Source organism: Chaetomium strumarium (assembly GCF_033439665.1).
Source record: "Chaetomium strumarium strain CBS 333.67 chromosome Unknown B0T15scaffold_2, whole genome shotgun sequence".
Taxonomy (NCBI): domain Eukaryota; kingdom Fungi; phylum Ascomycota; class Sordariomycetes; order Sordariales; family Chaetomiaceae; genus Chaetomium; species Chaetomium strumarium.
The window spans coordinates 1,713,204-1,727,494 of record NW_026944430.1 but is presented as its reverse complement, the minus strand read 5'-3'; the positions used below and the strand labels follow the sequence as shown (position 1 = coordinate 1,727,494).

Below are 14,291 nucleotides of genomic sequence, written 5' to 3'. Positions count from 1 at the left end.
CCGGACCCGATCGTTGAAAAGGAAATAAACTGTAGCTTGGCTCGGTGAAGATCTGATTTGACTGGCGAAAGGCGATCGACTTCCTCATGACATCACTTGGTGGACTGGAGAAAACAGCAGAATTTACACACCTCAGAACATGATCACATTGATTGTGAGAGTACACTAAAACTGTAACGTTAGGAGTAATTTCGCCAGGCGCAAGGGTTTTGAACCTACACAGGTAAGTTAGCTAGCCAGCCTTCCTTCGCGAGGCGGGAAGCCAAAAATGGACACGAGAAAACGGTCGCATTGGCCAATCAGCGGGCGCATTCTCCAAGAAGCTCCGATCTGCGAGCCATCGGCCCAAGGGCTTGAACCAGGGTTCCATCTGCATCTCACACAACTCAGACCCTCAAAGCGCTCCTGACGGATATGGGAATGATGAGCTGCGGATCAAGCGAGCAAGGTTATCACTGGTATCCTACGTTATGGAGCCGAGTCGACCGGGAAGATCTGGCTTTCAAGCCTTATGTACGGAGTACGTACCTCCAAGTAGGTAAGACTCTAAGAACACATCCCGTCCGTTGTCCGAGCTTTAAAAGAACTTGGAAGCCATCTACTCGCGGTGTACATCTGTGCGGCTTTGTTTCGGGGTCGCGGCGATAATAAATGCGCTCCGCGCCGACATGGGGACAAGATCCAACAGTGTCCACCGTGTTCCGGACAACCGAGGTGGGAAGTGGTCCCGAGAGCTTCGGGGAAGTTTCGAAAACTTTTCTCTAGTGTACTGTGGTACTCATCAGCAATCTGAGCAATGACATAATAGCTTTCGGCCAAGGGCGAAAGAAGTCAAGGGAAGAGCAGCCACAGCCGGCTCTCCCCGGCCCGGCTTTCCAACGAGAGTTGTGGCTCTTGGGTGGTTTGTTTTGCCTGCCATGAAAGGTCGCAACCCGAGTCCAATTGGTTGTTGAGTGTCTGCTGGTGGAACTACTGGGCCCCGCACATCAGATGACAAAACAACTTCCATGACGGTCTGTGCGCCAGTCATCGGCAGTACTAGTGTGCTGTGGCAGATCCTATTGTCCGCTCGAATAAGGGCCGGCTCATGGCTCGATATGGATCGTACTGTCCGGCACCTAGGAGTGGTCGACAGAGACGGTGAATCTACGGATACACTCAGCGGGGCGGGTAGGGTTCTTGGGGAGTGTGAGCATGGGATTTAGGAGGTGGTGCGTTGTGGTATGGCGAATTACCAAGACGGTGCCGTGAACAAAGAATAGCATGAGAATCCGAACATCTAAGGAAGGTAGGTATGCAGCAGTTGTATTGTTCGATTTGACAGGCGCGATCACGACGTTCCAGGTAGTTACTACCTCGTTAAAATGCCAGACATGTCACAACTCCTATGATGCGAGACACTGCTGGATGGGGAATCGCTCCACTGCAATCAGGAACCAGCACTCATGGTACCCTACATACATACATGATACCACAGTAGATTTCTACCGCGCACCGCATGAGTCCGGAGTGTTGGTCACGGTCAGTTCGCACTTCAAGGAGCCCAACCCCATCTCAGAAACTTCAGGCGAGCGTCTGGTTACTCTGGTGCACCGCCTCAGCGGCTAAGCCAGGTTCGGCTAGCCACCCGTGGCCCTGTTCGCTCAGTCACCGGGCCCTGTTTCCACTTTGCTCCCTGTGAGGATAAAAGCCTCGGAGGACCAGACCCTTACACAATATGTACCTTATGTACCAAAAGAAAGCCAAGAATGAAGCATTGCTGTGTCTCCAACGTCTAGCGGAAAACCGGAAGGGCTTGGAAAGTGAAAGTATAGTAGGCATGTCTAAGCTAGCTACCAAGGGACTGTAGCGGCTCAACGGAACCGATTACGTCCATGTATGGATATCCTGCACTACTCTACACAAACGTTGACGGTTCCCGTCGTCGGCTTTGACGGCCGTTAGTCATCCGTCATTCACCACCGACGCTAAACCCACTATGTCCATTTGTGCCCCCCCCCCCCCCCCAGGTTAACGTAGCATTTGGATGACTTAGCTGCCGCGCCTATGGGAGGAATGCCTGCACGATGCAGCAGGCGGATCACATTGGTCAAGAACCGTAGAGGTAGGTAAGGTATCTCCCTCAAGGTCAAGGGCGTACAGTTGTATGTATGTACATACAAGTACATACATACAGGGCGCTCTACACAGGCTGCGGGCCAGCACGCACATGAACTGGGCATCAGGGCGCAGAGCAACAAAGCACAGTGCAACGACGGGACCTGAGGCAGATCCTGCATGGGACTCAGCTAGAGCGAAGAACAATACTACTGTGTATGGCAGAGCATCTTCATCAAGCCGTCCGAATGGCAGCGTAGAATCGAGCCGTTTGATGTGATGACGAGGGGTCGTCCGAACTAGGCTAAGCTGTCTTGTCCATCCCGCTCTGTGCCGCTGTGCCACTGCCATTCATCTGAGCTTGGTCTTCTTTATTCTCCGCCAGCGCGGCGGGCAGGCGTCCAAACCCACTTCGTCGCGGGCCCGTCGTCCCAGAGGCCCTGCAGTACCGAGCCTGGTTGTTAGGTACAAGCATCTAGGAATTCACCAGGGCTCAGGGCTCAGGGCTCAGGGCTCAGGCTCAAGGCCCATCACGCAAACTGACAAACCAAAGCGCAAAGGGCGATGCTGGGCTTGCTGGGTGGTCGGCTTTCCTTCTTTACATCCATGGATATTCTGTGGGTGCTCTAACCAATTCAGGCATGGGCTGGGAAGCGCCCCGTTGTGGGCCGCCAGCACATGGTGTGTCCACTGTCCACCGTCAACAAACGAGCAGAGCGCGAGGCTTGGCCGCCCTCGTTTCCCGATGGGGCAGATGCCAGATGCGCGCCCTTGGCCCTTCCAGGTTGGGTTCCATGCCGCGCACAGGTGGGGAGCGGTGGGAGCTGTCGGTGCTCTGCGCTGCAGCCACTTGCTTCCTGGCGCCATGGGCCCATGGTGCCATCCATCCCACCACTCAGCGCGCTTGCTCGCTATTTAACTGTGAGGTCCCCCAACGGGCCCATCCATCCCTCCTCTCGATCTCTCAGATACATCATCAACGCCATCCAGCCCCGCCGCTGTACCTCAAACCACCTCACGTTCGCTTTAAGCAACCCACCCAAGGAAGTCCTCGTCGACTCCTGTCATTCGCTTGTTTCTTATTTTTTTTTCTTTGTGTGTTTGGAGAGTACTCGAGACGAAAACCCGCAAATCCCGAACCTCATCGCTCCCACCGCCTTTCAGTGAGAAGCTCATAAACACCATCTGCACCCTCGACACGTTCAGGACGTAGATGCCAATCTGCAAGGCCTAGCACACTCGCTACCATACCCGCACTATCGCTCAAGTTTCTTGTATCTCTCCCGAACGCAAGAAGTATTCCACGATCGCTACTGTCAGGAAAGGGGAAGGAAAGAGCTCTGGACCGAGACGGAAGCGGTTGAGACCTGAGAACGAGCGAGCATCCGAATCGCACCCACGCGATCTAGACCTCTCGCGTCGAACACCGCTACTCCTGTGCCGTGGCCGACTCGGCATCTCTCGTTACGCCTAGCATCTGCTGCCGCCTTGTGCCGTGCAGTCGTCGATCTTTGCGCACTTCCCCTTACCGCAGCTCACCCCGTTCGCTATCCCGCGGCGCCCCAGGGCACGTCGTGTGTTTACTTTATGTGAGCATTGTTGAGCCCTACTTTAAGCAGCTCGATTCCAATTGTTGACCCATTGTCTAGTCCTTTCGTTAATCTTATTTCTACCTAACCTATTCGTAATAATGGCTGGTCCCGGTGGTGGTCCCCCTCGTCGGAGGTAAGCAGTCTTTATCATATCACACCTTTTCTCCCGGCTCGATTCCCTTATGCTAACAACCTCGTAGCCACACCAAGTCCCGAAAGGGATGTGACACCTGGTAGGTTCACGGAAAAAGCTCTGACCACCAAAAGGTTCTTCATTTCCAGTGTTCTAACTGCTAGCCCTCAGCAAGCGTCGCCATATCAGGTGTGATGAGAACTTTCCCCAGTGCCGCAACTGCACCAAGCACAAGATCCGCTGCCCGTACAATGACGTCCCCGTTCCCGAGGACAGGGCTGGCTCGCCCGACAAGGCCGACCTTATGTGGACACCTGAAATCGAGGCTACCATCGAGCAGTGGCGCCGCACCGGAATGTTCCCGTTCCCCAGTCTGGGCGTCTACCCAGCACCCGCGCCCGAGTTCATGACGCTCGAAGAGCTGAGGTTGATCCACCATGTTGCCTCCATCAGCCACCAGATGCAGGAACTCGATGCCAACGAGTTCACCCTCTGGACGCGGCAGATCCCTACGTAGGCCTCCGCTCTGTGACACGAGGGGAACGCGGCTGTTGTACTGACGCCTTTTCCAGCATCATCAGGATCGGCGCGACCCACCGCTATGTGTTGCATGCGTTGCTCGCGTTTTCAGCGATGCATCTCGCGTACCTGACCGGCTGTCCAACCGTCGGAAGCATGGCTTACGAGCATCGCGGCATTGCCCTGAAGGGCCTCCAGGAAGCCATCGGCGCCTTCTCTCGGGAAACCTCGGACGCCATCCTCGCCGCGTCTCTGGTTCTCTCCTGGCAAGCCACAGATTGGTAAGCAATACAATGCACCTATCCGAGCTGCACTGACCGGGGATACTAACGCGCTTCGCAGGCGGAGCTGGACCCAGCTCATGCAGGGAACCTCATCTGTAAGTCTCGTGTCGAGTGGAGTGAAGGCTGCCCGGGTAACGCACACTAATACATATGACAAAAAAGGTCATCGAGGCCATGGATCCCTGGAAACATGAATCTCAGTTTGGGGAGTTCATCGCCGAGAGCAGCACCTTCCCGACTGCTCCGCCTTCGCCCACTCCGGACCATCGGCCGGCCCAGCCCCGCGAGGACGATCTGGAGGCCTTCCAGCGTGCCCTGCAGCAGCTCCAGAAGCTGGAGTCCTTCCTCAAGAAGAGCCGCGAAGACACGAAGCCGGTGAGCCAGCTCATTAGCTTCTTGAAGGGCTCCCGTAAGGTCACGTCCTCGCTGGCGGTGAGTCAGCAGTTCGACCGTCTGAAGCCGCTGCGCACCTGGCTCTTTTGGCTGCCCGTCATGTACCTGCAGCGGAATGGTGCATCGCCAAATGCCCTGGTCGTGATCGCCCACTACTACACGGCTGCCCTGTTGATGGAACGCCTGTTCCCCGAGATCGGCGCTGCCTATTTTGGAAGCATGACCATTGGGCCGGTTGAGGAGATTGCCCGCCGTCTGTATGCGATCCGCAATTCTGGACACCTCGACGGAGACCTCCAGACGCCGCTCAATTTGATGGAGTTCCCCATCGAGACGGTCAATGAATTCCGCTCGCGGATGGGATGGGTCCAGCCGGTGCGCACGCCGTCGTTCCCGCAGTTCGATACGCCCGATTTCTACATGAACGAAGGCTCGCCGCTGATGATGGCGGAAAATCTGTCTTCCGAGTTCTTGCCATACGGGGAGAACGTGGCCTTCAGCTACAGCACTGAGGATCTGTCCGTCATTCCGGAGTCTGGCCCGAACACCGCCGTCAGCCCGCTCCAGCTGTCGTCGCCGTATGTCAACCCGCAGTACCTGAACATCCCCAGTCCGTCGTACGGGGGTTACAGTCCTGCCTCGAGCACCTACGGTGACTTTGGTGACGCATCTCCGATCGTCTACAGCGACGCAGAGGACTCGGTCCCCTATGGCGTCGGTTACACGGCCACCTCACCTATGCTGGGCGGTGCCAACACTTATGGCGTCGGGTTCGTTCCTCCAATCCAGACCGTGTGGACCTGATCCAGGCTGCACCAAGGGCCGCTTCCCCGGCATGCGCAAAGGGCAAACATGATTAACCATGACGACCAGGCCTTCCTATTTGAGCACCACTCCGGACTACCCACCTTCTGAGGATGTTTACTGCTGGCTGCCAAGTCAACACCACCCAACCTTTGCACCTTCACCCTTCTTGAGCTCTGAGCAGACTCTGGGCCCCGTTCCCGAGTCGCCGCGGCCCCAACTCTTCCCATCGGAGACCCAGGAAGGGAACAGCGTGCCTTTGGAACCGGTACTCCCTGCTCCCCCAACTGCCCAGGACAAGGGAAAGGGGAAAGACACCTAGCGGCGCCACCTCTTCTTCGCCTCTGCTGGTTTATGAACCTTAACGACATTTCTCTTTCGTTTTCGTGCAGCATCCGAGCTGCTTCTTTCCATACCTCAACACAGACGCAAATGTACAGCACCCTCCTTCCGGCGATCACATACACCTCCGAGTCGGCGGCAGCTACTCCACGGCTTTATTGTGCCGTATTACGCTCCTTTACGACTGCGACGATCTCGCCCCTAATATTGCATTTATTGCAACGACGCTCCTTTGTCAACAAAGCATTCGAAGATACCAACTTATGACGCTCCTTCTATACCGGCTGGTCCACTCAAAACAAACTATAGACTTTCCTTTTGCATTTTGGCGGATCGAACGGTTTTATACCCCACATAGACGCTCCTTTTGACGACACTGCATCATGATGAAGGCATTCATCGGCATAGAATTCACTCCTTATGGACACAGACACCGGATGATCACGATACCCAACTGCATAGCGGCTGTTGTTTTTGGTTAGGCGGGCTTTTTTGGATTTTGTTAAGGATTTCGGAGGTGTGGGAAGGCTGTTTTGACACATGTCCAGCCAACGTTGGGAACAAAAAGCGTGGATTTGGACTTTTGGAATGGTGTTATCTGGTTGCATTGGGCGGCGTTCATAGGGCTGTACACGTATCCTGTCGCACCTCGTTGTGCTTGCCACATTGTGGGGGGGGAAGTAATGGTGTGCGAGGAAGCCCTTGGTGGCGACTCGTGGGTGGGAGGTAATCCTAATTGTATGTACAAGAAAGGAAGAGTGCTAGTATCTGAGTTGGCTGTCTTTGTGGATAATTGACCGTTTTCCCGACGGGTCTCATGCAGTCACGGAGTCCCGAATTACCTGTATATTGTGAATCCAATTTCCTGATGATGGCGTGTTGGGAAGAAGATACTGTAGTCAAGGTACACGGTGACAGCTCACTGTTGGGATGACTGGCCTGGGGCTTAGGAGACTGACTACAGCACTGCTCCCTCCATGGTCCATTGGAATCAAGTGGCGTGAAAAGAAGCGAAGGGGGGAGCGAGAGATAGAGAGATCCATACGGTGAGAAGGGAGAGGAAGAGGAAGAGGAAGAGGAAGAGGAAGAGGAAGAGGAAGAGGAAGAGGAAGAGGAAGAGGAAGAGGAAGAGGAAGAGGAAGAGGAAGAGGAAGAGGAAGAGGAAGAGAGAGAGAGAGACTGATTGGTCTAAGTAAGGGAGGAGGCAGCAATAGTAAGAACAAGAATCAAACAACTGCACCATCATGCCTAGGGCTCTCCGCACACGCTCGGCGGTACTACAGCCCAGCTGCGAGAGACGTCTCATCTCCAGTGCATGCTTAATACACGCAGAGAGCGTTCCGAGAGCGATGTATGTGTGGTGGACACAGCTCCAGCCCATGGGGATTAGAAAGTGTAATGTGGGACAGCGGTAGATACGTAGATTTAGAGCACTTCTTCCTATCTCCTCATCTCCTTCTACGTTCTTGTCATTCCTGTAATCGAAGACCCAGTATACTAAGAGTTGGCCACTATGCGTTGATACTAATAATAATACCCTTGGAAAGATTGAGCTTCGCTTTTGCCTCAACCGATAGGGTTGTGGTATCTCACAAGCCTAAAGTTGTCCAGGCGCAAAGCAGCAGGACAATGCTAGCAAAACCATCATCACAGGCCTGAATGTAGGCAATCTAAGGTAGGTACTTAGGCTCATACAACCCTGCTCCGATCATCTCGTAGAGCTGTGCTTCCTTTGGTATATGATACTATCCATTCCATGCTATGACGATTGAACCAGTAAGCCTCCACGATTGTATAGGTAACTCCATTCGCCGCAACCCCCTCTCAACGCTTAAGCAACTCTAGGCAAGTCAACCTCGAGGAACAACGCGGAGCTCAGAAGATGTCTTTGATGCGTTCTGCTTCCCCAATCCTGAGGTCCAATCACGATTTCAACGCCAGTGCCTCTCCTGCCTGGTAGAACCAACCGACCAGCCAGCCAACCAACCGAAACCGCGTAAACTTCCATCGGAGACAGCCCAGCCAGTCCCAGGGGTATAATTCCAGTTCACCACTGGCAAAAAGAAAACGACATGGGGCCCGCTTATGGACCGCGCATCACCTCTCTCGCCTCGCAGTCCCCGCACTCCTTGCACTATCACTCCTGTGCCGCCCTGCGCCCTGCCGGATAGCGTCTTGGTATGTGGGGATCGGCGGGCTAGGCGGTTCCCGCGCGGCAGGCGGTGCGGATGCGTTATTGACCCCCCTTACGGTAGCCAGCGACGCGCCACGGCTCCTCGTGAGACGGATCAAGGGTGCGTTGTCGCTGTCGGAGCTACTTCTGCTGCTGCTTGTTTCTTCCGAGTCGGAGTGCTCGGGACTGGTGTACTCGGGGGGCGGCTGGTTCTGGATACCGACCAGACCGAGGCCGACGACTGCTGGGTGGTTGGGGTTTTGGCCTGGATGTACGAGCGCTGCAGCACTGTTGCTAGGTTCCCCGCCGTCATCTGTCGGTATCAGGTGCGCGAGGGAAATATCCGTCGGACTGCGGAGAGGACCTGGACTGGTAGGTGGAAAAACGCGGAAGTTGCCCGATCTTGAGCGGGCGTGGCCAGTATCCGGAACGTTTGGCCCTTGCGTGGGTAGCTGAGCGGAGTTGCTGTATCGGTGTCCTCGAAGCTGTGAGCTGAAGCCGTCCTTATTTCCTGTCTCAAGGAGAACGGTATCTGCTTCGACGCCGTAGGGTGGTGGTGGCGCCAGAGAGCCGGTCATAGGAGCGAGACCCCACTTCTTCACGTTGGCCTCGATGTAGACGTAACCAGCCTGCCCGAGATTGACGTGAACCACACACGGGCCCGCCGCGCCGACTGCCGGGAAAAAGTTCTGCGACTTTAACCCATGAACCACATCCTCCAACTTCTTGCCATTCCGCGTGAAAAATATTGTTCCCGTTCGGGGCCGGTAGCCGACGCCGATGACATCGCCCTGCACGATGGGAGGGCCATAGGGAGTAGCCATAAAGGGCTGGTTATAGCGACGTGTACCGTTGGAGAGATAGGCGACCGAGAACTTGTGGAAACCTGTTTGTTGTCAGTCTCTGGATGTTCCACCACTCCCGGCAACGATAAAGCCTTACCCGGCAACCTGAACAAGGGATACGGCTTGGTGGCCATGCCTATGCTTATGAGTGTATTCTCGGGCTTATCATAGATCTTCACTTCCCAGTAATAAACGTCGTTTTGCTTTGGGACGGGCAGGTTGGTTAAGACAGTGCACTCGGAATCGAAGAACTCAATCTCGGTCCGGGCTTCGACGAAGCAGTTGGCGATTTCCAACTCTGGTTCAAACTCCCAGGCCGATACGCCTTTCTCTTGGATGGCCAGATATTGAGATAGCGAAATATCGGTTTGTACCGACTCTGGGGGATTCGCAGCAATGAAAGCTGCGCCCAACGCAAGTCAGCATCCGCTCACGGCAAAATAGAGCGGGAACAAAAGAGACCAACCTTTGGCTCTTAGATACTCGGTCCTTTGCAAGTCATCCATCGTCTCCAAGGCCTCCGCCTCCTCGCGCGCAAACTCTTGCTCGTCATCGTATTCGCCCGGCCGACCGATACGGTCGAGAAATATGCGTCCGGACGCTGTGAACCTAAAGAAATAGAATGCCAGGAAAATGCAAAGGATCAGGATGGCCGACCCAAAGGATGACAACAGGCCGATGACGATGCCATTCAGCCCAGGGCTGTTGTTGACCATTTTGAAGGGGAGAAATCGATCGGATCAGAAACCGTTGTCGCACTTCGATCTCCGGATGCGGTCGACCGGGGGATTCGGCTGCCACCGGGCAGCGAGCGTTCGTGCGATCACCAGAGATAGTCCCAGGCAAGTTCCTTCGCCTTCGCTGCCAGGAACGTGCAAACCTCCCCGGGGTGTTGTCGAGGACCGTTGTCCCAGGGGCGTTTCAGCAAACGGTGTCGGCTGGAAGCAGTTCAATTCGGGTTGAACGAACAATAAAACGGCGAGTCGCAGTAGCCGCAGGGAAATGCTCGAGCGAGTCGCTGGGAAAGAATCGCTATTGTGCTTGGTTCGTTGCTCCTTCGTGAGACCATGCAGGTCCCGCGTGTTAGAGACGTCAGGTGGGCGATCAGGACGTTGGTGTGTCACGCCAGCGGGGAGAGTTGCCAAGAGAGTTAGGTTAACTATATGACGAAAGCAAGGAAATAGCAACGAAACGAACGCATCGCCTGCTTGTCAAGGTGCGCAAGCAGGATGGAGACGAAGATGGGATGGAAACGAAATATCAAAACCCTTAGTGTACAGAATGTACACAGACAGGTCTGCTCAAGGCAATTAAAGGCAGGATGACGGATAACTATGGAGAGTATCAGAAGGAAGACGATTACCAAGTTGGTCCAGGTCTTGTTGACAATGCGTTGGCTCGAGGGTGTTTGACCGCAAGCAACAGGCGTTGCCATGCTAACAGCACCTCAGCACGAAGAGGCCGTTGCCTCGATTGGACGCTATCAGGTGGCGGGGAAGTACTGGTTCTTGGCAAAGGAAGGCCGCCCGGTTGGATGTCTCTCGACCCTTGTGGACATCCGGCCCTGGCCAGGGTGCCCTCGGCGGTCTCTGGCCGCAGTGATAAAAACCTGAACCTAATACTCCGTACTAATTCGATCATGACAACGGTTGGTCTCGACATGTATTGTTACCACTGGATATCTTCCGTATAAAGAGGAACAACCAAGTCTCAGCTGCCATCGCTAAGTTAGATATCGTACCTTGCGTTTCTTGCGTCAGCCTACGCTCCACCTTCTGGATGCGTTCGATGCGAAGCAGTGCCGCCCGTTGGTGGGTCGGTGCTAGAATCGGTGGGGCTGATCAGCTTCGCCCTGCGGCTGGACGAGTTTCAGAGACGGGAGCATGTTTCGCCGCGACGGCCACTTATGTTTGGCCACATCTAATCCATCTGTTTTGTCGGGTTTCAAACCATTCAACATCGACAAGACCGCTGAAATAGCAAAAGGAGGGGCTGGCGATGTTATTACTTTTTCCCTAAACCTACTAGAGGATTACACGCACATTCCATTACCGGGTGGGCCCGAGAGCAATATCATTTTGGCCGTTAACAAGAGAGAATCTAAACACCACAGATACCGTACTACGAAGTAGTAATTTGACCTTCAATTGTGTAACGGCGTGATATCCTTACTCCGCTCGTTATATCTACTCTGTATCGAACCCGGTTTGGTTCTGGATTCAGGCTAGGACTTAGGTTCACATGGTCATACAGTAGAGAACTCATAGGCGCCATTCTCGTCTCAGTTCGGCGATAATCAAGCGCATTGTCTCCGGCTACACATGGAGGCCCTTTGACCAGAGCATCGTCCAGAAGTAGGGTCAACACACGCAACTACTAGAGGGATTCTAGCCTAGCATGGAACATCAAGGACGCACGGTATTCCGCCATTGATAGACGAGAGGTTATCCCAGGGATAGTTCCTTCTAACCCTAGTTCTCACTTCGGAGTGAGAATGTTCTGTACATCTGCCTGGCATTATCGTTGAGATCATAAAGTCCGTGTCAAAGATAGTCATAACGTTCGTGAAATGTGAGATAGATGAAGACCTGCATAGGCAAGCGCGAAACGTGAACTGCGAGTGAGCCACTAAAGAAAACAAAATCCAACTCGGGTCTCAACGCTACATCGAAGGTTGAAACACCCAATACCCAATGTCGATCGCCAACCGGAGATAGAAACAGCCAAGACAGAAACGAAACGTAATACCCAGAGTGCGTAAATGTCCTCCTAGGAAACCATAGATCTTAGGGCCCCGCCTCTGCAACCGCTAAGGGAGACCCAGTGATGGGCCATGTCCAGAAGGTGGTAAAGACGCGCCCAAACTATCAAACGTATACAATTTGAGACATGATCGGCCAACCCGCAGGTGGCGCAGGCCAACACCCTGCTAACAGCAAAAGAAATAAAACGTTCAGGTGCCATATTGCGATGGCGCTCGGCGACAAGCACTGACTGGCCGACCACCGAGTCGGACCAAGATTAGTTGTTGTTGCGTCGCCTTTTCCTCTCCCAGCATTCGTCGACGGCAGCGACCACTTTGCCAAAATCCTCCGGCGCGACGCGGCCGATGAAGAAGACCTTGAAGTTGTGCTCGACCGTCGTGAGCTTGGCGTAATTGACGCGAGATTCCTTGACCAATTGTTCGGTTCTCTCGTAGAGATCGACCCTTACCGGGGGAAATCCCAACGGAGGTTCATTATTGACAAGACGAGGCTTCTTTCCAGTCTGGTACACGATCCCGTGCTTCAGGGGTTTGACACCCCTTTTGGTGCATGCCTGGCGCTCATATGTCAAGATAGGCCTGGGAGTTTCAAATCAGCCGGGAGGCTACTAGTGACTGTGTCAAAACAGAGGATGCTCACACGCAGGTACAGTGTCCCTCATCGTTAGCTACTATGATGAACCGTCGAAGGCCCTGGTAGAACTGCCTCCCCTCGACGCTCAGTTGAACCTGGTTTGTTATGATCTCGCTCCTGCGGCTGCCGGTAGCGCCAAGAGGCTCGCACCACATGATCTTGAACACCTGGAGCAGTGCGCGTTAGGCCATTTACTCTTCACAGCAGACCGGTGGACTCACCTCGCCAGGTCGAAAGCGTGAAGAGTGTTCAAGGGTGAATACTAGACGATTGATTCAGAATACTGCGCCCATCATCACTATTTGGAGTCACTCACCCTCGTTGTTGGTGGGTTCCCGTGATCCGCCGTAACTCCAGGAACCATTAGCTTGATATTGATAGTCATTGACCATCGCGGGGGCCATTGAGGGCTGGGCGGTCGGCTTCGGTGTTGCTCGGCCGTCGCCGGGCTCAAATGCCGGGTTCGAATAATTATCGGCCGTCGCGATAGACGATGGCTCCCCGCCTGAGTAGAAAGGACCGGGCGCTCCGGTCAGGTAGGGATCGGCTCGGGATGCAACATCATCGAGTTGATCACTGGATGAAGCTTGATAGAGGGACTCTTCGCAGCCAGAACACACCAAATCAGCAACATAAGCCCCAGGGCACAACAAATGACTACTTACCTCCAGTTGAGTAGTGACTAGACGTAGTCTCCCTCGCTAACCGATCTTCTTGTGCATGCCGAGAATGGGAATACTCCGCTGGGTCGGGTGAATCAGCTTCGGAAGCACGGTGAACCGGAGTTCCCGCGTGGTCGGCAAAAGAAGCGCCGCCGTGGTCGGGACTGGTACCTGGTGGAGCGACAGGGTTCGGGTAAAAGGCTTCTAAGTCGTCGAACTGACCGGCAGCGGGATCCGGGGGCTGGCTGTCACCTTTCCCCTGCCTGGGTTGGAGTATTTTGGACGAAGAGGCTTTCTCTTTGCCCGTTTCCCTCTCCCTCTCTCGTTGGTGCCTGGAATGCTTTGACTTGGACTTGGCAAATGCTTCGAAGGGTCTAGCAGTGCCCTTCGCCGAGGAGGCAGCATGAGGTGAGACTGGAGTTGTGCCGTACAGACCGCCCGAAGCATCAGTTCCGGCACCAATCTGAGCACCAACGTAGGTATACGCGCCCTCGTGGGTGTACTGCGCATTTTGGCCGCCTAGGTCGAGCCTGTGCATGCCACCGACGAGATCATCGGCAGGAGTGCGAGGATCACCAGCCTCCGGCGCTACCCCCGGTGTTGTCGCGGGTCCTGGAGCATTGGGATCGTAGAAGTCGTAGTCGAAGTTGCCTAGGACACAAACGGTGCTCAGTGACTGGTCCAAGGGCGCCCTCAGTTTGGACAATTGGAAGAACTACACACCTTGGGTGTCCTGTCTTGCCCTCCAGTAGCGGGCTTGTTCACCGTCCCAAGTCCAATCGGTCCATGGGCCCCATCGATTTCGTCTACCCTGATCCATGGCCGGTTGTCATTTCTTGGGCGGGACAAGGGCGTTGCACGTTGTCAGATAGTGTGCAGTGTGGGACTCTCGACAGTGGACGGGGCGGCATTAGACAGCAAAGGGCAGGCCCCAGTTCACGCCAGTGGAATATGGATCGAGGCACAACAAGCCTGTTGACCCGCTTGCGGCAAGCAGCAGCAGTCCCACCGCAGAATCCAGAGCAGCGGCGAGAGGGCGACGTTGGGAG

General features: G+C 54.6%; 3 protein-coding genes across 3 annotated transcripts; 1 reads left to right on the top strand and 2 right to left on the bottom strand.

Moving 5' to 3' along the window:
• Window positions 1–3,501: 3,501 nt before the first annotated feature.
• Window positions 3,502–6,301, top strand: B0T15DRAFT_102195 (uncharacterized protein). The gene is made up of 8 exons (XM_062861370.1): window positions 3,502–3,686; window positions 3,747–3,822; window positions 3,890–3,922; window positions 3,994–4,335; window positions 4,395–4,622; window positions 4,684–4,720; window positions 4,788–5,788; window positions 5,892–6,301. The coding sequence occupies exons 2-8, from the start codon at window positions 3,788–3,790 to the stop codon at window positions 6,142–6,144; spliced, it is 1,929 nt and encodes a 642-aa protein (XP_062724011.1). The 5' UTR covers window positions 3,502–3,686; window positions 3,747–3,787; the 3' UTR covers window positions 6,145–6,301.
• Window positions 6,302–8,042: 1,741 nt separating this feature from the next.
• B0T15DRAFT_102032 (concanavalin A-like lectin/glucanase domain-containing protein) lies at window positions 8,043–10,200 on the bottom strand. Its single transcript, XM_062861369.1, has 3 exons — window positions 9,649–10,200; window positions 9,280–9,585; window positions 8,043–9,223 (listed from the first exon to the last, which is right to left on the bottom strand). The coding sequence occupies exons 1-3, from the start codon at window positions 9,896–9,898 to the stop codon at window positions 8,262–8,264; spliced, it is 1,518 nt and encodes a 505-aa protein (XP_062724010.1). The 5' UTR covers window positions 9,899–10,200; the 3' UTR covers window positions 8,043–8,261.
• A 2,003-nt stretch (window positions 10,201–12,203) lies between these two features.
• Window positions 12,204–14,062, bottom strand: B0T15DRAFT_490822 (uncharacterized protein; the record flags this gene model as incomplete). The annotated part of the gene is made up of 6 exons (XM_062866724.1): window positions 12,204–12,525; window positions 12,587–12,747; window positions 12,802–12,842; window positions 12,897–13,181; window positions 13,246–13,893; window positions 13,966–14,062. The coding sequence occupies 6 exons, from the start codon at window positions 14,060–14,062 to the stop codon at window positions 12,204–12,206; spliced, it is 1,554 nt and encodes a 517-aa protein (XP_062724009.1).
• Window positions 14,063–14,291: the final 229 nt, after the last annotated feature.